Below are 24,478 nucleotides of genomic sequence, written 5' to 3' on the forward strand. Positions count from 1 at the left end.
CTACTCTGCAGTTTCCAAACTGTCTTCAAAGGCAGCCCTACATACAGTGTGTTATAGAAGTCAATGCTAAGTTTTACCAGAGCATTGCTAACTGTTAGTAGGCTGTCACTGCCTAGGGGGTGCCAGAGCTGGAACACCAGCCAAAGCCAATGAAAGTCACTACCTGAGCCAACAGTGACAAAGCAGGATTTAGAAGTAGCCCCAGACTACAAAATAGATCCTTTTGGGCAGTGCAACCCTTTACAGAACAGGTTGAACACTATCTCTCTGATAGCAAATCCCACATTTGGAAAGCATGGTGAGGCATGTGAAGGAGCTATATACACATACAGCACCGACACATGTGTCTATGGCTGCTCTGTGCATGTGGGAAGATGCTGGTGAGATGCAGGAAATGGCTGCATAAGTGCAGTGCATTAACTAAAACACAGTGGTACCTTGGTTGTCGAACGGCTTGGCTCCCAAACAAATTGGCTCTCGAACGCCACAAACCCAAAAGTAAGTGCTCCACTTTGCGAACGTCTTTTGGAAGCCGAACATCCAACGCAGCTTCCGCAGGAAGCTCCTGCAGCCAATCAGAAGCTGCGCCTTGGTTTTCGAATGGTTCCCGCAGTCGAACGGACTCCCAGAACGGATTAAGTTTGACAACCAAGGTACTACTATACAGTTAAACATTCCTACTTCTCTGAGTAATAGGGTTTCGGTTTCGGCTCTCCAAAGCAAGCAAAGAGCCTTTTAGAAGCCCTCACCCTCTCCCCAATGCCAAGGCTCGCTTTTGCAAACCCCATATCCTACTCGTCTTTCCTGCTAGCTACATTCCTACTATAAACTGCTTCTCTGACCATACACAACCACTTGCAGAGCACCAAACCAAGACCCCACACTACAGACAAGACTGCTTACTGATGACAAGGGCTGTTTCCTTATTAGCAATCAGGAGCAACAGGTGATGTTGGCAGCTAGGACAATACTTCCAATTTATAGAAGTACAGTGGTACCTCCGGTTACATACTTAATTCGTCCCAGAGGTCCGTTCCTAACCTGAAACTGTTCTTAACCTGAAGCACCACTTTAGCTAATGGGGCCTCCTGCTGCCGCCGAAGCATGATTTCTGTTCTCATCCTGAAGCAAAGTTCTTAACCCGAGGTAATATTTCTGGGTTAGTGGAGTCTGTAACCTGAAGTGTATGTAACCTGAAGCGTATGTAACCCGAGGTACCACTGTATTATAATTTCAGAACTGAACTGTTTCATAACCCATTTTGTAGGTACTATGTGTTTCCTCAATTCTAACCAGTATTGACTCTGTCAATAGTCAACCACAAAAAAAAAGCTTTTGCAAAGAACTATAAGAGCAGGTTTATTTCATTCAGTGTCAAGAGTAAAAATAAAACTAAAAATCCAAGAACTTTTAATGCATTTTTATAATGGAGTTACTGTCAGAAGCGATTTTATACTTTTGTAGTTGATGGATATCAAGTTCGCTTTTCTTTGATTTTGGTAAAGATGCCATGAATAAAAACCTAATCTAATCCATTCAATACAACTGTGCCCATGACATTTTACAGAACTGGATCGCAAATTGAAAAAAACAAATAAGACTAATAAATTCAGAGTAAAAGAGTTTGCCAAGCACATGAACTTGACGTCCTGTACTATCAACTTAGCGTCTCAGGTGTGTAGACAACCAAACAGCAATTTCCACTTGCAGACCTACAATCCAGAAGAAGCGAGTTCAATCTTTTATGAAGAAACTATAATAAGCATTAAAATTGCCTCACAGTTCTATTTCAATATGAAATACACTTACAATCATCACAGTAGTGAGCAAGCTGTTCAAATGAGATTTTTTTTTTAAATCCCCAAGATTGCAAATCAATTAAAACATATGATTCAGCTAGCATTGAGCACTTTTACATACCATTGTTCCAATGTCCCCACTGTGGAAGGACGTGTGGATCCAGAATTGGTCTCCACAGTCACTTACGGACTCATTGTTAAAACCATGTTTATGGAAGACAATCTTACTCGGCTACAAGTGATCGCCAAAGAAGAAGAAGAAATGTTATGTATTACTTCAGGTGAACCTCACTTATAAGAGCTAGTTTGATGGCCAGACTATAGCATAGAAATTTGCCAGTAAGAAAAACTGGGAAATGAAAATACAGTACAAACCAGAACTTGACAGTAGGCTCAAGCTTCATTTTTCAAAGGTGTTTAAGATTCCTACTTGGTGCAATTAATTCTTCCTTCCCCAGAAAACCCTTCCCCAGAAGTGAAAGATAAGACAGGGAAACTCTGAATTTCCTCATTTAATTGTTCTTAACAAAGTAAGTAACTGAATACAGAAGAAATCTCATTTGTTTAAGGCCTTGGTTTCTGAGTGCTGAGGCATTGAACAAACTGAAAACATTTTCTGGCCACTGAGTTCTGTTACTCCAAAATATTTCCATGTCTTCGAGATAAAACATTTAGGATTACAAAAAATCCTTTCACTATCTGAGTGACTGGTGTTTTAACTGCATACATACAGGGGAAAGATAAAATGGCTATGCGATTTTGCAAACTGAATTACTGTTACATTTTCTTCTTGTCCTTCCTTATTCTTTTGTTCTTCCCCAGCTGCTTAGATAAATTTTCCTAGAGAGAGGAGGAAAAAAATCAAAATGAGCACGACTTATTTCTTACTCTGCATAAGCTGCTGTGCTTTTCTGCACTGGTAGGATACTTTCAAGGTTAATGATCTACAATTAATACTCTGTTTAGTTTTATGTTTTCCTGATTCACTGAACGGATTCTGAAAAGATTGATACTTGTGTCATTAAGATTATTTCTGAATGGAAAAAGTTGTCTGCAAAATGATGCTAACCATTCATAACCATTGGAGACGTTACAGAACAGATTCCATTTCAACTTTTTGCCGTTAGGCTTTATATAGGAACTGTTTTCTCTTAGGTATGAGTGACAGACAATACAACTGGAGCTCTTTCTTGCCACCTGTGGGGCTTTCTGCACAGAAAACAGGCACTACATTAACAACATATCGTAAATAAATTACACTGTACTTTCCATGGCACACTGGTGTTGTTTCTGATTAATATAATTTTTAAAAGAGTAATGTTTAGACTATTATGCTTCATTTACCCCCTCTTTTATATGACCAAGATCAATAATACTATTGTACTATAACCCACTGAATCATAAAACACCACATGTTTTTTTCAGAGCAGGTGGCGTTTTAGGGCTCTGAAAGATTTTAAGTATTGGATGCATTCCAAAAAACTTAGCAACTGGTACAAAAGACAGTTGATTTCAGATGAACATGAAGTTTTTACAGGTTTTATACCCTGTTTACAGAATTACCTTCAACACAGGGTAGAAATTAGTCTCCTAAAAATTCAAGACCCTCTGTCACTTTCTATAGCCTTTACCTTTAAAATTCTCCATCTCTCCACCACAGCCCACCTAATCGCCTCTTATTACATGTCTTAGCTTTGCCATGTTTCATGCTGCTACTTGATCTTCCCTTTCTTCAGTGCTCATCTGCCAACTCCTGTTCTTTCCTTTTGCCACAGAAATCATGCACCAAACACATCAAGCAGAAAAGGAAGCAAAACCGAAAAGTGACGTTCAGCCACCCACAGGCATGCACCTCTGACTTTATTCCATTGTTTCCTTCTCAGAACCAGTCCCACGCTGAACTTGTGGGGAGGTGAAGGAGAAAACTGTCAGTCTGGGGATTGGGCATGAGAAATAATATTCACCAAAACACCACCTATTCCTTGAAAAAGCTTTCCCACCAAACTACTTTTAAACTTGGGGAAAATTTTAAATACCGTATTTTCCCCTCTATAACACGCAGATTTTTTCTCCTAAAAAGGAAGGGGAAATGTCTGTGCGTGTTATTGAGCTAATGTGTGGTCCCTGGAGCCAAATGGCGCGAGGGGAGGCAAAAAAAATCAGGCAAAAATCAAATCGCGTGTCTCGGAGAAGGGAAACCTGAAAAGAGGAAGCGGCTGCTTTCCTGCATTCTGCCTCAGGGTCTTACTGCCCACCCACCTCTGTTTCCTTGCTGTGTTTGCTCAAACGGAACAAAGAGCAGGGAAAGCCCCTCCCCTCCAGGCAAGCAGAGGGGAAAACATGCAGGAGGGAGGGAGAGAGAGAGAGAGAGAGAGAGAGAGAGAGAGAGAGAGAGAGAGAGCTGGTTGGCTTGGGTGGGAAGGTGAGGGAAAACTTTTGCCTTCCTTTCCTCCCTCCCGTTATACCCCTCTCCTGCATTCTTAGCCAGCTGCTTCTCTGCACACCCCTCTCGTGCTCCTTGTCCATTCTGTGTTTTTCCTTCCCTCCCCACTTAAAATGTGGTTAAAAAGCATGGATCCACATGGATCCTCAGGATCTTTGCATTGGGTCACCCCAAATTCACCATCAGATCACATAGCATGTCCATGGCTACAGCCTGCCCCCCAAAAATCACACACCCACTGTTGCCTGGGGCTGCAATGGTGCAAAAACGTGGTTACAAAGCATGGATCCACAGGATTCTCAGGATTTTTGCATTGGGTCACCCCAAATTCACCATCAGATCACATGTCTGTGGCCACAGCATGAAGCACAAAAATGATACATCCACTGTTTCATTCAGAATGTTTTTTCCCTTGTTTTCCTCCTCTAAAAACGATGTGTGTGTTATGGTCAGGTGCGTGTTATAGAGCGAAAAATACGGTAGTAGTTTTCTCATACAAGTAAACTGAAAAATTCAGTTACGTGCACATGCCATTTTAGAGAGTGTCTATGTGTGTGGCATTTCAGCAGCCAGTTAACAGAAGCCATCGCTATTAGGGTAGACTTACTGGGGACTTGGTGTAATTCTGTTCCACAAGTATATTCCTGGCACAATTGTTGATGTGTTTAAAACGATCTGGTCCTAGCAGGATACCACCATACCAACGGGACACCACCACCAGAACATTGCGGACATCCAGGATCTGTATAAAAACACTTGTCCATTAACATCTGGAAGATGAGCTGTGTGACTTGTGTCTGCCTGGATGTGCTTTCCTGTATACAATGAGTGCATGTCATTGTTGATGTCACTCTCTGGAATATTTCTAGAAATAAACATTACCCCCCCTTTTTTTTAAAGCACAAGCCAACTCCGTCTTCCCTTGCCCAAAATTCTTTAATAAGAAAAGCTGACATTGGTCCAGAAACTCAAATTCTGCACTGGTACGTCAACAATTTAGGCATATCCAGCATCTACTTAATAAATTCAGCATCTGACTGTTAACTACTCTCGCTATTGGGGAAGAAGTAAGCAGGAAGAGGAGAGCTATTGTAAATGAAATGTAGAGGGCTGCAGGAGTGGAGGCAGCAGCACCACCTGCCAGACCCTAGACCTCCCATTCAGCAAAGGCTAAAATCACTACGGAGCGGGGGGGGGGGGGATCCAGCAGGTGAAGCTCTTCTGGCCATAATATGTAAACAGGGGCATTGCAAGGGCGTTTAGCTGAGTTTTAGGAGGATGCCCAGTGTGCTATCTCACAGTGTACGTAGGACCAAGAGACATGGATGGAGAGGAAGCTGCTGCAGTGACCTGCAACACCTGTGCCCTGTTTGTCTTCCTGACTGGAAATGGGCAACACTACGCCTGCAGCAAGAGCAAGCTGGAATAGAAGCTACAGCAACCTGAAGCCTCTTAGAGACCAGATATTAGATGAGGCTGGAGCATGACGGACTCGTGGAATGCTGGACACAATCTTTCACCTGCCCATTGCATGTATCTAGTTTTTAAATACAGCCATAAGACTGATCAGCATGGAGAAACCAATTCATGGCCTTGGACCAGATTAGGACCATGGGCTATGCTTTCAAATTATCTCCGTTGCAAGATCCACAAAGATTCTTTAAAAGTTTTGTTGTTTTCACCAACATATACAAACAGTAAAGAATTCATGATAGCAAATATGTCAAAGAAGAGAATACTTTCCTCCCATCATTTAGCCAAGTAGGTCCTTCCCAAGGGTGCTCTCTGACGGGGAGTCAGTTTTTGAGCCATTGCTCAAAAAAACACACACCAAATCTCTGGGAAGTAATTGCCGAATGCTTTAAGTCCCAATTATTTTAAAACCACATTGGGATTTTCCAAAAACCAAATTCTGTCACAGACATCAAATTCCAAGTGTTCAAAACTGTAAAACATGAACAGGTCATGTTGTCTGCATCTCCCTTAGGAGGAGATCTACTACAGTAAAAGGAAACAGCACACAGACAAAGAAGGTGGTCCTCCTTTGTTTCAGACACAATTCATAGCAATTTCTTTTTTAATAAGTCCCAGTTGCATGGCTACTCTTTTCACTGTTGAGAGACGGAGTACTATTAAGGCTTTTCTGGGCTCCCATGCCTTTAAATGAAGCGCTTCTAATTTACAGGTTCAAGCAATTTTATTGCCATCTATTGATTACATTGGGGGGATTAGTGACTAATCTCCCCTTGAGTAGCCTCCCTGAGAATTGCCCTGCATCAATTTCCTTTCCCCACAGGGGAGGCTAATTACTTATTTCCTCTTTTTTTAATAGAAAGCCAGCGATTTAATTTTTTTTAAAAACGTACTTGATTCTTCTACTGTTTTAATCTGTTATGACCTGGCACACGAGGAGGATGAAGAACTTTTCAGCAGGTGCAGAATTTATGGTTAATTATGGTTTGATGTGACATATGAACTGGGTTTCTATGTGATGTGATGTCACCATATTTTGAAACACTCAAGTCCCGTCAGCCAGTGATGTGTGGCATATGGGCAAGGAATCTCACTGCACCATAATGTAAATGTGATGTAAAGGAAACAGGGGAAATTAGGCACAGACTGCCATTTTCAGTGTTTCTGTCTCTAGTATCTTTCTGCGGATCTTGTAATTCTACACCTAGAAACTGAAATTTCCACTAAATAGTACCTAGATGGTAGGATGTTTTTATTATTTTACAGTCTTTCCATCATTTAGCTCCCATGTGTAAAAATACTCAAATACTGCTTTCTAATCATTATCTATCAGCTATCTAATCTATCTATCATCTACACTCAATACAGATTTGTAGAATAAACTTTATTTTAGAACTACAATACAAACACTGGGGGCCGGGGGGGGGGGGAATTCTCCAATTACCAATTGGTTCCTTTTACCTGCATGAGATGGAGAAGACGTCCACCTGCGGCTGTTTCACCGTCATCTTCACAATCCTGTAAGAAAGTCTGCTTGTCTTCACAGTGTATCCTAAAAGCAAAAAGTGAAACAAAAAGTGTCAAGTAACAAAGCAAACATCCTTACATGTTTGCTGCTTATCCCATAATACATATCTCAGCAATATTGTTTATGGGGCTCTATCATAACCACCTGTAGAATCATAGAATTGGAAGAGACCACAAGGGCCATCGAGTCCAACCCCCTGCCAAGCAGGAAACACCATCAGAGCACTCCTGACATATGGTTGTCAAGCCTCTGCTTAAAGACCTCCAAAGAAGGAGACTCCACCACACTCCTTGGCAGCAAATTCCACTGTCGAACAGCTCTTACTGTCAGGAAGTTCTTCCTAATGTTTAGGTGGAATCTTCTTTCTTGTAGTTTGGATCCATTGCTCTGTGTCCGCTTCTCTGGAGCAGCAGCAGAAAACAACCTTTCTCCCTCCTCTATATGACATCCTTTTATATATTTGAACATGGCTATCATATCACCCCTTAACCTCCTCTTCTCCAGGCTAAACATGCCCAGCTTCCTTAGCCGTTCCTCATAAGGCATCGTTTCCAGGCCTTTGACCATTTTGGTTGCCCTCCTCTGGACACGTTCCAGTTTGTCAGTGTCCTTCTTGAACTGTGGTGCCCAGAACTGGACACAGTACTCCAGGTAAGGTCTGACCAGAGCAGAATACAGTGGCACTATTACTTCCCTTGATCTAGATGCTATACTCCTATTGATGCAGCCCAGAATTGCATTGGCTTTTTTAGCTGCCGCGTCACACTGTTGGCTCATGTCAAGTTTGTGGTCAACCTGTAGTTACACTGTATGACAGCGCGAGAGAGTTTTGATGCTATTAATGTAACAATCAAGGCAGATGTTTCTCTTTTTCATCCCTCTGAAATAATTGCCACTGAAAACTGGCTACTCACCTGTATGCGTATATATTGTGAGTAGCACTGGCTATTTTCTTATTCTTGTACAACTCAGCAAGAACATTTTTCACCTACGAAGGAAAAAAATGTGTTTTTTTCTCCCAACGTATAAATGCTTATATGCTTCACTTTTAAGGTTTTGCAAACAAGGCTCATTCTCTGCAGTTACTACTAAAACATTTCAATTAAATTAAATGCAACAGTGGTGGAGACTACAATATGGCGTCCATACTTCTGGTACAAGAAATTATTCTTTTGCGCAAGTACATGTTTCCTTGGCAGCAAATGCCACTGGATGCAGTGGTGTATACGTCTGTGCAAATGTGCCCAGGACAACAGCCTGCAAGTGTAAAACTTAAGACAGCCTTTGCCAACCTGGTGCCCTCAAGATGTTTGTACTACAATGCCTATCAGTCAGCATGGCCAATAGAATGACAGGAATTGTAGTTCAAAATATCTGGTGGACGCAAGGTTGGCAAAGGCTAATTTAAGATTTGGTGTAATGGTAAAATGCACCCAGTACCACCTGAGATAGTGATGCTCAAGGAAGTTAATGTGTTAACCACAAAACTCCAAAGACCACGAGTGCAATGAAGATCTTTCCAAGACAACCAAGGGTGCCCCAGAGTACAACTTCAGCTACATGGACTGTTGGGGCTTACAAGGAACATGGACTGGGATGGGGGAAGAAAAGAAAGGAACAGGTTACAGATCGACAGAAAGGCTGATTCTTTGGGTTAGCATTTTTTTTTACCATTGCCCAGCCTCCATGTTCGTCTGTAGTACCTTCTATCCCTTTCCTTTGGAGGAAAGAGTCTGGAACTTGGACTGTATCACCAATGTCCTCAGTTATGATATAACTATGCATATTTGAAAAGGCACTTTGAGAATGGCTGAAAAATGTGATGCAAACATAGGCTAAGATCCTACATTTCCTTCTCTAGACAGCAGAGCTCATGGAATATACCTTCCCATCTCCACCCTCCCCTTTCTCCACAGACTTCTGCAATTCTGCTCTGTGGGATCCTTCAAAGTGGTATTGGGAAATGAGGGAGTCCATGAATGGAAGATGCACTTAGGATTCAAGCCATTGTCAAAATTTTAAATGAAGAGTGTGGATAGAGTAAAGAGAAGGTGAAGATGAAGGATATAGCAAACTGTTGTGGAAGGAAAGCGCTGGAGGAAGATCGACCTGCAGCTCTTAGCCTTGGGGAAATTTTTCTATGCTTAGAAACGTGAGCAGCCAGCCAGGTACAGAGGGCCAGTCTTGTACATTTGGCAAGGCATGTGAGGAGGTGAAAAATGGGGCCCTTGATATCTTATTAAAGCAAAACACTACTGATCAGATGCCAGAGAAGATGCACTGCCTGATCTGGAAAGTCACAAGGGGCTCTTTGTGTAAGAAAATGAAATACGAAGCGGTAGAAATAACGTCAACAGGCCTTTACAGATCAAGACATCAAAGGCTGCTTCTGGGGGCTGGCACCCCAGACCCACACACCATCTTCCTGTTTGAGCTCTAGGTCACTCTGTGTAGCCTGTAAAGCATTTTTCTCACTCAGAAAACTTAAATCAACAGGATCAACAGTATGTGGATTAAAACAACAACAACAACAACACCACCACACTGGTTTGCTTTTTTGCCCAATAGGTTACAGAATCTATTGTGTTAATCTGTGGAAATAATCAAGATTCCTCCAATACTCTCTTTTACACATTTAATCTTTGTACTGTAGGCCCTAAGAGCTCAATAAAGAATTAGATGGTAATTTATTAGTTGTCCTTTCCCCCCATATCTCCTTAAACGTAGTTATCTATTGTTCTGTTCTTATCAGATGGCTCATGTTCCCCTGTACTAGATAAACCTTGTGATGAAAAAACTGTTTTAATAAACAATGCATAATTAATACCACTTTAAGCAAAACATTATTAAAGCTGTGAGAGCTTGAGAAAACATGCCTGGCAAGCAAATTGCTTTTAATTCAAAAGGAGAGGAAAAAAAGTCATCTCTCTAGAGTTATCAAAATACATCTCCAATATTTATCTTTGCAGTATTCCCATTATTTCACAGCAAATTCACTTACTATGCTGGGGAGAGGAAAAAACTGATATAGTCTACCTCAAGACACAGTTCAGAGTATCTGCAAAGAGAATTTTGCTTTGAAAACAGTTTCCCAAATCATATATTTCCCTTTCTAAGGGGAAAAATGCACCAAAGGAGGGCAATGTAAATAACTGACTGTGCTAATAATCAACCAGCAATTCTAGAACAGTTTCCACCACCACCACCACCACGCAAATGGGACTGAGCTGGCACAGGCTGGTATGTGTGCATTAATAGTGCATTCCTATGAATATCTACTCAGGAGTAGGTCCCACTGAGGCCAGTGGGCTATACTCCAAACTCTAGTGGTGCAGCAATAAAACTTCTGGCAAATCTGCAAAACTAAGCAGGGTTTCAAATTGGATGGTGGACCACATGTTGAGATGCCTGCATTGCAGGGGGTTGGACTAGATAACTGTCAGGTCCCTTGAAACTTCAGTCACCACAGGTATTCATGTCAGCAGAGGGGAACAGCCTAGGAAACAAAGGAGGCGTTTGCACTGCACCAAATCCCACTACAGTTTCTCACAGGTGTCTTTCCCTCAGGTAATTTATTTGCAGAGGCATAAAGCTGGCCAAGGGACGCAGGTGGCACTGTGGTCTAAACCACTGAGCCTCTTGGGCTTGCCGATCAGAAGGTTGGCGGTTTGAATCCCTGCGACGGGGTGAGCTCCCGTTCCTCGGTCCCAGCTCCTGCCAACCTAGCAGTTCAAAAGCACGCCAAAAAGTGCAAGTAGATAAATAGGTACCGCTCCAGCGGGAAGGTAAACGGTGTTTCCGTGCGCTGCTCTGGTTTTGGTGTTCCATTGCACTAGAAGCGGCTTAGTCATGCTGGCCACATGGCCCAGAAAAACTGTCTGCAGACAAACGCCGGCTCCCTTGGCCTGTAAAGCGAGATGAGCGCAGCAACCCTAGAGTCGTTCGCGACTGGACTTAACAGTCAGGGGTCCTTTACCTTTTTTAAAGCTGGCCACTGTGGATACTTTGGTCTTATGCTTTTCAAATAAAAGCTTTCACAGAACAGATAATGCCTGTAGGACTCTGTAAGTTATCCCAGAGCTGAGGATTTGTTGTTGTTTAGTTTAGTCGTGTCCGACTCTTCGTGACCCCATGGACCAGAGCACGCCAGGCACCTCTGTCCTACACTACCTCCCGCAGTTTGGTCAAACTCATGCTGGTAACCTCGAAAACACTATCCAACCATCTCGTCCTCTGTCGCCCCCTTCTCCTTGTGCCCTCCATCTTTCCCAGCATCAGTGTCTTCTCCAGGGAGTCTTCTCTTCTCATGAGGTGGCCAAAGTACTGGAGCCTCAGCTTCACGACCTGTCCTTCCAGTGAGCACTCAGGGCTGATTTCCTTAAGAATGGATGCGTTTGATCTTCTTGCAGTCCATGGGATTCTCAAGAGTCTTCTCCAGCACCATAATTCAAAAGCATCAATTCTTCGGCGATCAGCCTTCTTTATGGTCCAGCTCTCACTTCCATACATCACTACTGGGAAAACCATGGCTTTAACTATACGGACCTTTGTTGGCAAGGTGACGTCTCTACTTCTCAAGGCCTGTCATTGCCCTTCTCCCAAGAAGCAGGCGTCTTTTAATTTCATGGCTGCTGTCACCATCTGCAGTGATCATGGAGCCCAAGAAAGTAAAATCTCTCACTGCCTCCATTTCTTCCCCTTCTATTTGCAGGAGGTGATGGGACCAGTGGCCATGATCTTCGTTTTTTTGATGTTGAGCTTCAGACCATATTTTGCGCTCTCCTCTTTCACCCTCATTAAAAGGTTCTTTAATTCCTCCTCACTTTCTGCCATCAAGGTTGTGTCATCTGCATATCTGAGGTTGTTGATATGCAGCCTTTCGCATGATGTATGTTTCGCATGATAACATGTGCTATTTCTGTGCAATCCACTGCTCAGTTTCAAGCCAGATATACAATCCTATCGATTCAAAAGGTTACCATTCATCTTTTCTTATCTGATTATCTTGAATCCAAATTACTGCACACCTCTTTTTTTACAAATATCCTGGATCCAAAAGGTTACCACGTATCTCTTCTTTCAAGATGATCCTGAATCTAAATTCCCCAGGTCATTCATTTTAATCTGGATAGCAATATTTAAGCCAATAAAACCCTCTGGAATGGATGACAGAAATCTGTATTTTGCAGAAGAAAACATATTTGTGGTATATGTGTTAAGCAAATAAGAACATATACATACATGCTTACAAATGTATACTTATAACCTAGAGAGGAGGAGACTGAAAGGCCTGTCAGAAAGCAGATTTTACTAACCTGTTTGGGGCTCACAACAGGTGCTAAATGTGCCTGGAAAGTGCTTCTTCGGTCTGTAATTGGGTTTCCATGATAAATTGGCGGCAGCTCTTCATCTGCAAATTTAAGAATTTAGGTTTTGTGCAAAGGTGGGCTACTGTACCATCACTCCAACTAATTCAGAATGCCCTTGCTAAACTAGTCTCTCCCCCCGTCTCCTACAATCACAAGCTTCACTCCTCTCTTTTAAATCCTTTACACTGATTTCTTTGCTTGCCTTCCATCAACTTTTAAAGCTTTCCTTCTCTACAGCTTGCTACGAGTTTACTATGGATTAAAAACTGCAAATAAAATGCTGCCTAAACTGGGAAGTAAGTCAGGGAATAGCTGTGCGTGAGCCAAAGGCTCACTTCATGCTCAAGTATGCAACACATGCATCTCTTACCAATATTTATAAAGCGCAAGATATAGTGGGGGGAATCTCCACGCCTTCTAATCATATAGCATAATCTCACCTAGGATCACACTCCTGTCTGTTCTGCACCATGCCATTTGCTAAGCCATTCACTGTACCAACAATAACTTCCCTATTGATCCCTTCACAATTGTGGTAAGGGGGTCCACACATAGAAAACCGTGTGAGAGCTATGGCATTTTCTGATCCCACCTCTGATGTCCATGTGCTGAGTGAGGTGGATATCTGAGGATGGAAGGTTCAGGAAAGAATGATCAGGGTTCCAGTTCCCACAGAGATCTGCGCATGTAGTCTTCCCTAGCTCAGACGCCCATGTCTAACATGCCGAAGATGGAGGCAAGCCTTAGGGAATCAGTCCCTTTGTAAATGTTCACCCCCTTCACAAAGGCATCAGTTCCTCTTTTTATTTTGCCAGACCCACTTTTTAATCAAAAGATCAGTGCAGATATCTAACACAAAATCACAGGAGGACAAAGTGATTTGCAGCAGTGCTTTCACAAGGCTTGGCTCCACTTCACGAGCGCCGTTTCATATATATATATATTATAGACACAAAAGTAACAGCAGAAACATAACTAAACACCAATAGCTACTCTACCTTCTTGGCTTTCTGACAGATCAAATTTCAGAGTTACAGCTGCACATTCCCGGAGGGGTTGATACTCCAGTGAAAAATTCTCTTCGTAATCCAGATCAGTTTCTTCTGTAATTTTTTTAACATCTGGTCCTACTGGTATAAAAGCAATACCTGCTTTAAAAGGCTTTCTTGACAGTTCAAACTATTTTAAGTGATTGGTAGCATCTGTGGGGAAGTTAGTGGTACAATTACATTTGCAAGTGGCACTTCTTAAGAAACACATATAACACATACTTTGAAAAATAAATAAAAAGGATGCATTGGTCATTCAGAGGGCAGAGCAAATTATTACTGTACTTTTCTCTCTATAACACGCAGATTTTTTTCTGCTAAAAAGGAAGGGGAAATGTCTGTGCATGTTATTGAGTGAATGCGTGGTCCCTGGAGCCGACTGGCGCGAGTGGAGGCAAAAATCAAATCGCGCGTCTCAGAGAAGGGAAACCTGAAAAAAGGAAGCTGCTGCTTTCCTGCATTCTGCCTCAGGATCTTACTGCCCACCCTCCTCTGTTTCCTTGCTGTGTTTGCTCAAACAGAACAAAGAGCAGGGAAAGCCCCTCCCCTCCAGGCAAGCAGAGGGGAAAGCAGAGCGTCCTTCCTTCTAATTCCTCTCCGTGCTCCGGTGCTGCTGCTGCTGCGTCTAGGGACTCGCAGGCAGCCGGAAAACATGCAGATGAGAGAGAGAGAGAGAGAGAGAGAGAGAGAGAGAGAGAGAGAGAGAGAGAGAGAGAGCTGGCTGGCTGGCTTGGGTGGGTGGAAACTTTTGCCTTCCTTTCTTACCTAACCCGTTAAACCCCTCTCCTGCATTCTTAGCCAGCTGCTTCTCTGCACACCCCTCTCGTGCTCCTTGTCCCTTCTGTGTTTTTCCTTCCCTCCCCACTTAAAATGTGGTTACAAAGCATGGATCCACATGGATCCTCAGGATCTTTGCATTGGGTCACCTCAAATTCACCATCAGATCACATAGCATGTCCATGGCTACAGCCTGCCCCCAGAAAATCACGCACCCACTGTTGCCTGGGGCTGCAATGGTGCAAAAACGTGGTTAAAAAGCATGGATCCACATGGATCCTCAGGATCTTTGCATTGGGTCACCCCAAATTCACCATCAGATCACATAGCATGTCCATGGCTACAGCCTGCCCCCAAAAAATCATGCACCCACTGTTGCCTGGGGCTGCAATGGTGCACAAACGTGGTTACAAAGCATGGATCTACACGAACTTTGCATTTGGTCACCCCAAATTCACCATCAGACCACATAGCATGACCATGGCTACAGCCTGCACCAAAAAAAATCACGCACCCACTGTTGCCTGGGGCTGCAATGGTGCAAAAACGTGGTTACAAAGCATGGATCCACAGGGATTCTCAGGATTTTTGCATTGGGTCACCCCAAATTCACCATCAGATCACATGTCTGTGGCCACAGCATGAAGCACAAAAATGATACATCCACTGTTTCATTCAGAATTTCCCCCCCCCCCTTGTTTCCCTCCTCTAAAAACGATGTGCGTGTTATGGTCAGGTGCGTGTTATAGAGCGAAAAATACGGTAATTATAACTGTCAGAACCACATGTAAAGTACAGTGGTACCTCGGGTTAAGTACTTAATTCGTTCCGGAGGTCCGTTCTTAACCTGAAACTGTTCTTAACCCGAAGCAACACTTTAGCTAATGGGGCCTCCTGCTGTCAACGGCGCCACCGGAGCATGATTTCTGTTCTCATCCTGAAGCAAAGTTCTTAACCCAGGGTAATATTTCTGGGTTAGCAGAGTCTGTAACCTGAAGCGTATGTAACCCGAGGTATCACTGTATTATAAAATATTTTGGACCCACTACTAGGAATACCTACATGTGCAATTGTCACATAACAACCTACAGACAGGTTGCATTATTTTTCTGACATCCAAGTGTCCCCATATCAGAAAAAAGGAAAATGCATGAAGTGACACTCACACATCGTATTTTTCAGGGTTTAAAAGAAACACAAGGGTAAATTTTGCATGTGCAGATTTAGAGAAGAAACAAATCATAGCAAGTATTACACAGATCTTGCCATCTAGCTTCTGTGCATTTTGAACTTGCACAAATTACCTCCAGGAATCACAAACGTGTGCAAACATGGTTCGTATGTCTAAATTTCCCATTCCCGCTATGTGACTCTCACATATTCAAAAGCCTTGAAAAACGTAGTAAGCGTATCACTTCAGATAAACTCAAGCAAAGTTCAGATGATCACTAGGAAATTTCAGCAATAATCTACAGATGGGGTAAAGCAAGGCAAATTATTTGGCATAGATTACTATAACACCCCTTATTCTGCTGAATGTCCACCATATCTCTCAGGATGCTCCAATCGTTTCACCCACATGTTGATTCCCTAGTACAGTGTTTCCCAACCACTGTTCCGCGGCACACTAGTGTGCCGCGAGATGTTGCCTGGTGTGCCGCGGGAAAAATTAAAAAATTGAAAGATTTTTTTTTTTTTTAAAGTCAAATTTTCGATTGGGGTGCCGTCACTAGATGACCCCTGGGGTTCCCTCCCTCCCTCCCTCCCGCTCTGCGCCTCCCTCCTCCTCCTCCGGGGAGGCCCTTCCTGGCTCTCGGCCAAGGCTTGGCGGCTGCCACTCACTCACTCGCTCGCCCACCCATCCCTCCATCCCTGCACCCGGCCTCTCCCCCTCCGTCCCCGGCGCGGGGGCTGCCGGGATCCGTAGTCCCCTCGCCCTTGGGCTCCGCGCCCGCGCGGGGTGCGCAAACTACGTTTCCCAGCGTGGCCTGGCGGGCCGGGCGTTTTGTTTGAAGCGCTCTTCTCCCGGCCATGGAATGAGCGCGGTGGCGGCAGCCGGGCGGGCAGGGGCTCTTCCGCGCAGACCCCGCGCAGCCTGCCTGCGCCCCCGCGGAGATTGGGCGGCAGGATGGAGGCCGGGGATCCCCGCGGAGGCGGAGCGGCGGAGGCGGAGGCTGCCCCCCAGGTAGGGCTGCGTCGGGGGTTTTTTATTTTTGCAATACTGCATCCGCGCCGGAGGGGACGCATCGGACCGCGGGGAGACCCCTTGGCGGGCGTGCAAGGCAATGCATGCGTGCAGGCGTTGCATGGAGTGCAGTGCAATGCAATGGCAACGCGGCGCCCTGCATGCATGCATGCAACTTCCACCGGCGCTCCGGACTTGGCAGGTGAGGGGGGTCCCCAGTGGGTGGCAGAGAGAGCCGGGAGGGCGAAGGGGAGCCGGGGGGGAGCAGCGCTGCTCCCCGAGCCGAGCCCGGGGGGAAACTTCGGCGTCGTTGCGCCGGGTGTTGGAAGCGGAGGCTGGCGGGGGCCCCTCACCTGCAAAACCTGGTCGCCTCTCATATATTTCGTGCATTGCATTCATCGCCCGCTTTCTCCTCCAAGGAGCTCCCGGGGGCGCGCGTGGTTCTCCCCGTGTTATCCTCGCAACAACAGCCCTGCGAGGTGGGTCAGGCGAGTGGCCCAAGGGAGCACCCAGGGATTGTCCTGGCCAGGTGGGGTGATTTGAACCCTGCTCTCTGCCCGGTCTTCGTCCTCATTTAGCCCCCACATGTGCATGACTGTGCATGACTGAGGTTTTCCCCCCTCGTCTTGGCTATGGTGTGAGTCTGTGCTGTTAATTAATGGGGTTCTGCCTTCGGAGAAGATGAGCCAGCCCTCAAGGAGGTGATTATGTAATTTGCTAGCAATTCATGTCCCTCCCGGCGTGACGCTGCGCGCTGATGTCACGGGGCTGTAATGGTGGTGTGCCTCGAGATTTTTTTCATGAAACAAGTGTGCCTTTGCCCAAAAAAGGTTGGGAAACACTGCCCTAGTACATGTCACCAAAAAGTTATACCACTAGAGGGCAGAGAGAACTACCAAATGCAGGCATGGCTAAATGCACGTCTGGCTTCAAGAATGCTTTGCAGAGGATAGCAGAAAAATATGTGGGCTGCAAATCCTGCAGTTTTCAAAGCCACACCAATAGTTGCCAAAAAAAAAGTACAGCACATCACATTAAAGATCCCACCCTAAGTGTTGTAATCTACCTATTAATTTTCCCAGTAAACGTGACACCCTTCAGGAAGAAACTAAACATGAACTATCATTCTGAAATGTCTCTTATTTATTTGTTGTATCAAGATGATAAAATTGCAATTTGGAGGAATAACAGAAATGCCAGACTACATGCCTGTATATTCCAAGTGTGTTGCTGTTCTGTTGACAGAGAAGCAAGACTTTTGTATGGTGAAATTTGGAATTCCTTCCTGTTACAAATCAGTCAGGTTCCATATCAATTATTTTTTTCGGTGTCTATCGAAGGCCTTCCTTTCACAACAAGCCTGTTAAGTAGAGATTTTTATTCCCTGCCTGTATCAGCACTGGGCTTGAAAATTGTGTCTATATTGTTTAACCGCTTTGCAAAGTCTTGTTGGAAGCAATTGATACATGAAATAAATAAAAATAAATAAATAAACATTCCAGAACCTTAAGCCACATACAACGTTAATTAGTACTATTTCCATTGCATAAATATTTTTGTATTCCTGGTTTCAGTTCTGCTACCAGATATTTTTAAACACTTACTAAACTGCAGCTGGTATTCCTGCTTTAATAGCACTCTCGCCGTTTCTCACTTTAGGAGGAATGCTGAAGCCTCCGAGAAGTGGCTAAAAGTGCATTTTTAATAATAATCTACTGATCTATTGGGGATGCGGGTGGCGCTGTGGGTTAAAGCCTCAGTGCCTAGGACTTGCTGATCGAAAGGTCGGCGGTGCGCACCCCGGTCCCAGCGCCTGCCAACCTAGCAGTTCGAAAGCACCCCCGGGTGCAAGTAGATAAATAGGGACCGCTTACCAGCGGGAAGGTAAACGGCGTTCCGTGTGCTGCTCTGGCTCGCCAGATGCAGCTTGTCACGCTGGCCATGTGACCCGGAAGTGTCTGCGGACAGCGCTGGCTCCCGGCCTATAGAGTGAGAGGAGCGCACAACCCTAGAGTCTGTCAAGACTGGCCCGTATGGGCAGGGGTACCTTTACCTTACTGATCTATTGGAACTAGATGTAACACGTTGCTTGAAATTGGGTTTTATTGGGGGGGATATAGAAAGCAGAATTGATCATTTTCTCAAGCAACTGAAAGCGCCTTAGCCTGCCTCTAGCTTTATTTACGCTGCCTCACATGATCCAGCTGCACGGGGGCCTTACAGCGAACGAAGGCAAGACTGTGTAGACTGCCATAGCCCTTCCCGTGTCTGATCACAAGCCCTGCATGTACTTCTAGTTATTGGGTCACATGGTGCCCAACAGGCTTTAACACAGCCTTCTCACTTCCCACTTGTGGTTTTTCTACATAGTAATGATTAAAAGTAATCATCTAGGGTTATATGCAGTGCCGTGTGAGCAGAGTTATGTGTGTGCAACAGGACTTCTCCTTCCTTTCCCCACGTGTTCCCAAAACCTGCTCCGGAGGTTGCTCAGACCCATCTGTTTAGCACCTTACCTGAATCAGAAGACTGCGATTTTTCTATCAAAAATTCACGTATCTTCTCCACCCATAGATAAAGGATGCTTTCACCAAGGTTCTGTCTGAAAAGCATGATACAAAATATACAAATCTACTCTAAAATTACTTTTTTAATGGATAGCATCATAGAAATCTCTATGTTTCAGATGTGGTTTAGGAGCCTTCTTGCGTAAAAATATCCTGAGATACACCACTTTCATTCCAGGGACACAGAGTGGCTTGTTCTTTAGGTTTTGGAAGAGAGCAGTCAGGAAGTTCAAACCTATGCATGCTTCCTCAGAAGTAAGTGCCACGTGATGTTACACCATAACGCATGGCCTTTGCCTAGCTTTGCTATAACAGTTGTCTCACTAAAACAGAATGGACTATTTTGTATAAGACCCATAAATCTTCACTTCCAGCAAATATTGCTTTTTCAACATTGCTGCCATCTGCTGGAATTATGTATAAAACATTTCAGGACAGTATTTGGATTTTTAAAAACATAACCATGACATTTATTATTATTACATTTGTTTGTTTGTTTGTTATTCATTCATTCATTCCCTGCCTTTTACTCTGACAGGACTCAAGGAGGCTTACAAATAAAACCAAGAATAGCTAAAAACAGAGAAAAAATTGATTAAGCATTAACAGAAGTCAAGCACATATATAATCTGAAAACATACAAATAACTGCAATAAAAGCAGCACGGCAGCAGCTTTGCTTCTTCCTCATCAGAGCACTTGAAAGTCGTGGCCCTTTTAATACGATCTACAGATACAGCTGCACCCACTCTCCGCTGGTTTGTGAAAACATGGTTTTCACGGAAAGCAGATACTATGCTAGATCCCAGCTTTCCATGCTTCTTTCTATGATTCGTATTCCTACAAACAGTACAACTTACACATAGAGTTCTTCCAGATAATTTGCAAGTTCCGCATATTCCTGTCCAGAAAGCCAAGGAGCACTAGAATAAAAAAGGAACGTACTAGTTTAATATTTGCATCATTTTAAAACCATTTTCTACTTCAAGATACTAAAAACACCTCATCGTGATTATGATTTTATATGCTTTGGCAAAATCAAATCATGTTACAATCCTACCTTCTTCTTCATACTGGGACAGTACCCATATCACAAAAATATGATAATGAAAAACTAGGAAGAGACACATTTTCACTTGCTTTCTCCCTTATGTTGCTATAATTTAGAGTTTGCTGAGTTCCTTTAAACCAGGACGATTAGCTGATTTTGGCCAGAGGGCTACATTCCCTGTTGGTCAAATCTCCAAAGCTGAAGTGCATATGGTCACCACACACTCACTTGTTTCACACAAGCCTGTGTATCACACACAGAGAGTGGTTACATATTATGAAACTAAGAGTTTGGAACAAAAGGCACAGAAGCTTTTTTTCAAAAATATTAACTTATCACTTACTTAATTTGATAAATAGGTGGTGCTGTTGTCGGATATTCAGGAGGCAGGATCACCTGGAAAGTTTTAAAAGTAGATTAGCCAGAAATTTTCATTCCAAATCTAGCTGGGGACGGGGTGGAGGAGGAATATAGGACAGTTCCAAAACATTGTTAAGGTATTAAATAACTGGAAACACTAGTACATAAATCCTTAGATGACAGTCCTGCACACAAAGTGAGCCTTACTTATGCATAAACATGTACAGAATCAGGATCTTAGGTACCTTATGGCTCTCCCATAATATACAGATTTTACTCCTCCCATTTTTCCGGCATTATACGTGAGACAGATGCAAACATTAAAGGACAGAACCCACAGAACTATCTTGCCAACATTAAAACATACTTGGAGAAATAAAAATCCTAGCCTACAAAGAAAGTTTTGCTTTTTAAAAAGTTACAGCACTCTGCAACAACTAATAAAGTAGGATGTGTCTCCCTACATGTGACTGCATCATTTATAAATCAATTGTGTGTTAAAGAATAGTCCTAGTTATTCTTAAGTAGGGCGCCAACAGTTTCAAGACAGGGTGGGATCACATTCCTCACCACATTCCCCAATGCTGCATTGCCATGCTAGCTCTGACCTCTAAAGACTGCATGTTGAGTGCAGTCACCAGCAAGGGAACCCCTGCTCACAAGCAGCACCTTGTGCTTACAGGCTTCACAGGATTGGGACCCCCAATTCTACAGGGTTCCCGATTGTGTGAATGCCCAGTGCAGAAGCAGCTGTGTGTAAAGGGATCCCCTTGCAAACAACCAGTTATGGTTCAGTTGTCAGAGGGTGGAGCTGATGCAGAAGAACTTGCCCTGCTCTAAGCTTGAAATCATGAATGCCTTATATGTGAATAATGCATAACGAAGGCTAAAGTTAAACCCAACAGATTTGAGGCCAAGCCACAACCCATAATTCCTTCATTCTTCATTTTATTTGTATGCTGCTTTTCCACCAAAAGAATCAAGCGCAAAGCAGCTTACAACAACAACAACAACAACAACAACAACAACAACAACAACAACAACAACAAAACAATACTTCTCAAAATCAACCATTTCAGAATAATGTAATAAAACATTACAGTACATTTACAACATTACACCTCCTGACAATAGCAAAAGTAAGCTCAAAGATGCCCATCTGAGATATCCAGTTGCAAACTCAAAGCCCAATTATGTTACAGGAAAACCTACCTGCAGACAGAGTCTCCACTTTGGCTTTTCCAGGCAGTCGCTAATCTGAATGCAGAATACTTTTGCATCTTCATCAATGGTGCACCATTCATCACCATATATAGCAGACAAGGCTTCAATTTCTTCTGTCTAACAGAAAATTATGCAGTAATATTTTATTTTATTTATATACTGCTGAACTACAATAATTTATAAGTAGTGTGCAATAAACTTGATGCAATGTAAATCAGTTAAAATTACAAATTCAGAATTCAGTTGTTGGAATAAATGTCTTCAGTAGTCAGCACAAGCCGGTTCCCCAACACAGTGGCTGCTTAGGAGCAAGGTGTAACAGAATCGGAACATATGAAGAGCTTGCTAGATCAGGCCAAAGACCCATCTCATCCAGCACCGCTGCCTCGCAGTGCCCAAATCTAGGTGGACTTTAGGAGGCAATCAGAGAAATGCACGAAGGAAGAATTTATAAGCAGCAGCTAATAATGATGGTCGCATTAAGCCTCTGCATACCAGGAGGTGGGAAAGTTTCCTTAGGGGCATCCTGGCAGCATCTATCCGGCCACTACTGAATTCGGTGGAATTGGGTCAGATCCAACGGGATGACGAATATATTAATATACTTCAAGGTGATGCTAGACGACAATGCCCATCACTCGCCAACCATGCAAGTTGGGGTTGAAGGGCGATGGAGTCCAACCATATCTGGAGCCATATCTGGAGCCACATGTGCGCCCCCATCACCTTAGCATGCAGGCAAAACCCCTTAGGCAAACGCCCCGTTTCCCTGACCTGCCCCCTTCTCCTGGAAGCCGAGCCCGACGCCCCGCCATCAGCCTCCCGCTCCGCAACGCGCTCACTTGTCTCTGGGCCGTTTCCGGGTCACTCGCCGCCATCACGGCGCGGGGAGGCGGAGCTCGCGCGTCCAATCAGCCCAGCGCCCGGGACGCAGAATCAATGCCCCGGAGAAAGAGGTTAGCGCATGTGCGTAAAGGCGAGGTGCAAAAAAACTCCAAAATTTTGGAGGACGCGTGTTGCGGCCTCTCTTAAGAGCCGAGAGTCGGAGGCGCTCGGGTTCTCGTGCGGAAGGCAAGGTCACCCCTTAGGAAATGGGTATGGCTGAAAGGCCACGGGGAAATGCAATATGCAGCAGGTGAAACGCATGAAGACCAAAAAGATGCAAAATTAGGGTGTCTTTTTCAGCTTCTCAGTCGCGGTAAACAGCTGTTCTGTAATTCAGCAGAAAGTGTTTATAGATTTGGGGGTGCTGTAAAAGGGATTTGGCGTTTAGTAAATGTAAACACAGACTTGAACGCAGTTCCTTTGGATCCAACAGAATCTGCTTTTTATTGGTGTTTATGGTAGTAGCTTGCATTGACGGTTTTGAAAAGCTAGAACACGGAACCATTGGCCAGCTTGCAACGTTGACAGGACTGTGTGGAAACTCTCACTATGAATAAATTCATCAGAATGGGAGTGGTACACATGGCCTCTGCAATTTGCATCATTATGAACTTGAAAGTACAGTTATGATATTGCTTCAGGCCCAGAGGCAAAGCAGATGTGGCAACAACCACAGAAAATGTCCTTACCTGCTTGAGCACCTGTGCACATATTCTAGGTGCACCCTGTTACATACATTTAAATGCTTTTACCACATTTGTTGGATTGTTCACATGTAGTCTCCATGCCAAGAACGCGTTTACTAATGCTATACAGTATGTGAGTAGACAAGTACAAGTGATAAGTGCCTTCAAATGTTCATTTCTGTATAGAACACTTCTATACTAAGCATCGTATCTATGGTTGCCATTAAATCTGCTGCGATACAGCATGTTGAACACTCCCAAGCAGAAATCTATGCCAAACTGAGCCAAGCAGTGGCCCAAAACATTACTGGAAGCAATTACAGGGGAGCCATAGAATATGGGTCGAAACAGACATGGTAGTGGCCATAAATAAAGTGCTCACCCAAAAAATACACAAAGATGTCCACCTAGAAGTCATGTGTTCCAACCTACAAGCCATTTTTCTCAGTTGCTAAGTCCCATTACTCATTTCCACTATCTACAGAAGTTGGATATATCTAGACTTAAAGGCTTTTCTACATTTTTCCTTTGTGTGCTTTTTTAAATATAAATTTATATGGCTAATTTCGTTGAAAATTCAGGTAATTAAAATAATGATTATCTTATGTTTTGACATTTAACTATGACTTTCTAAAGGAATGACGCTGATAGGTCCCTCTAAAAAGAAATGAAATACACAATATGTGCATTTGGGGGGGGGGGGGATCAAGAGCACTTGCCTTCTCACTTTTTGGTGTAATGCAACAGCAGATGACACATCTACAGGGGAAAAAATAAAAGGCCATGCTAGTCAGGTTAATGATGAAATAGTCTGTATTTTTTTGTGTTAACTCCTTCTAAAATCTGAATGTATTCCCATAATAGGCCTTACCACATAATTTATTTTGAATGTCTTATGGGCTTGATTTGAGGTAATTGTGTGAGACAGGTAGACCTGCAATCATAGGTTTGTTGCAAAGCAAACTGTGTTCAGAGTCTTAGGATTCATATTGCATCTGAACATGAGCAATGCAGTCTTTGGAGAAGACTGTTTATTATCATGACGGCTATGTTTTACATGTTTTAACCCTCTTTTTAAGAGTC

General features: G+C 43.6%; 2 protein-coding genes across 8 annotated transcripts in view; one reads left to right on the forward strand and one right to left on the reverse strand.

Moving 5' to 3' along the window:
* The window catches only part of OSBPL1A (oxysterol binding protein like 1A), a 158,787-nt gene that overhangs the window by 60,007 nt on the left and 74,302 nt on the right, over positions 1-24,478 (forward strand). Inside the window, exon 1 of one of the 2 annotated variants that reach the window (XM_028737139.2) lies at positions 22,682-22,780. The exons of the other annotated variant lie outside the window; for it this stretch is intronic. The gene's annotated coding sequence lies outside the window, so the exon portion shown is untranslated. Of the gene's footprint in view, positions 1-22,681; positions 22,781-24,478 lie in introns of those variants that run through there. 2 annotated transcript variants of the gene reach the window in all.
* On the reverse strand, positions 2,294-22,755 carry IMPACT (impact RWD domain protein). 6 transcript variants are annotated; one of them, XM_028737159.2, is made up of 11 exons: positions 22,667-22,755; positions 21,813-21,941; positions 20,584-20,636; positions 20,050-20,112; positions 19,140-19,225; positions 13,611-13,739; positions 12,559-12,653; positions 8,158-8,231; positions 7,177-7,267; positions 4,850-4,984; positions 2,294-2,639 (listed from the first exon to the last, which is right to left on the reverse strand). In XM_028737159.2, the coding sequence occupies exons 1-11, from the start codon at positions 22,700-22,702 to the stop codon at positions 2,577-2,579; spliced, it is 954 nt and encodes a 317-aa protein (XP_028592992.2). In that variant the 5' UTR covers positions 22,703-22,755; the 3' UTR covers positions 2,294-2,576. The 6 variants fall into 6 exon arrangements, with proteins under 6 accessions (XP_028592992.2, XP_028592989.2, XP_028592990.2 ...); XM_028737156.2 differs by having other exon boundaries at positions 13,611-13,742; XM_028737157.2 differs by lacking the exon at positions 22,667-22,755 and adding an exon at positions 22,471-22,520.

This window comes from Podarcis muralis, chromosome 8 (genome assembly GCF_964188315.1).
Source record: "Podarcis muralis chromosome 8, rPodMur119.hap1.1, whole genome shotgun sequence".
NCBI classification, from domain to species: Eukaryota; Metazoa; Chordata; class Lepidosauria; order Squamata; family Lacertidae; genus Podarcis; species Podarcis muralis.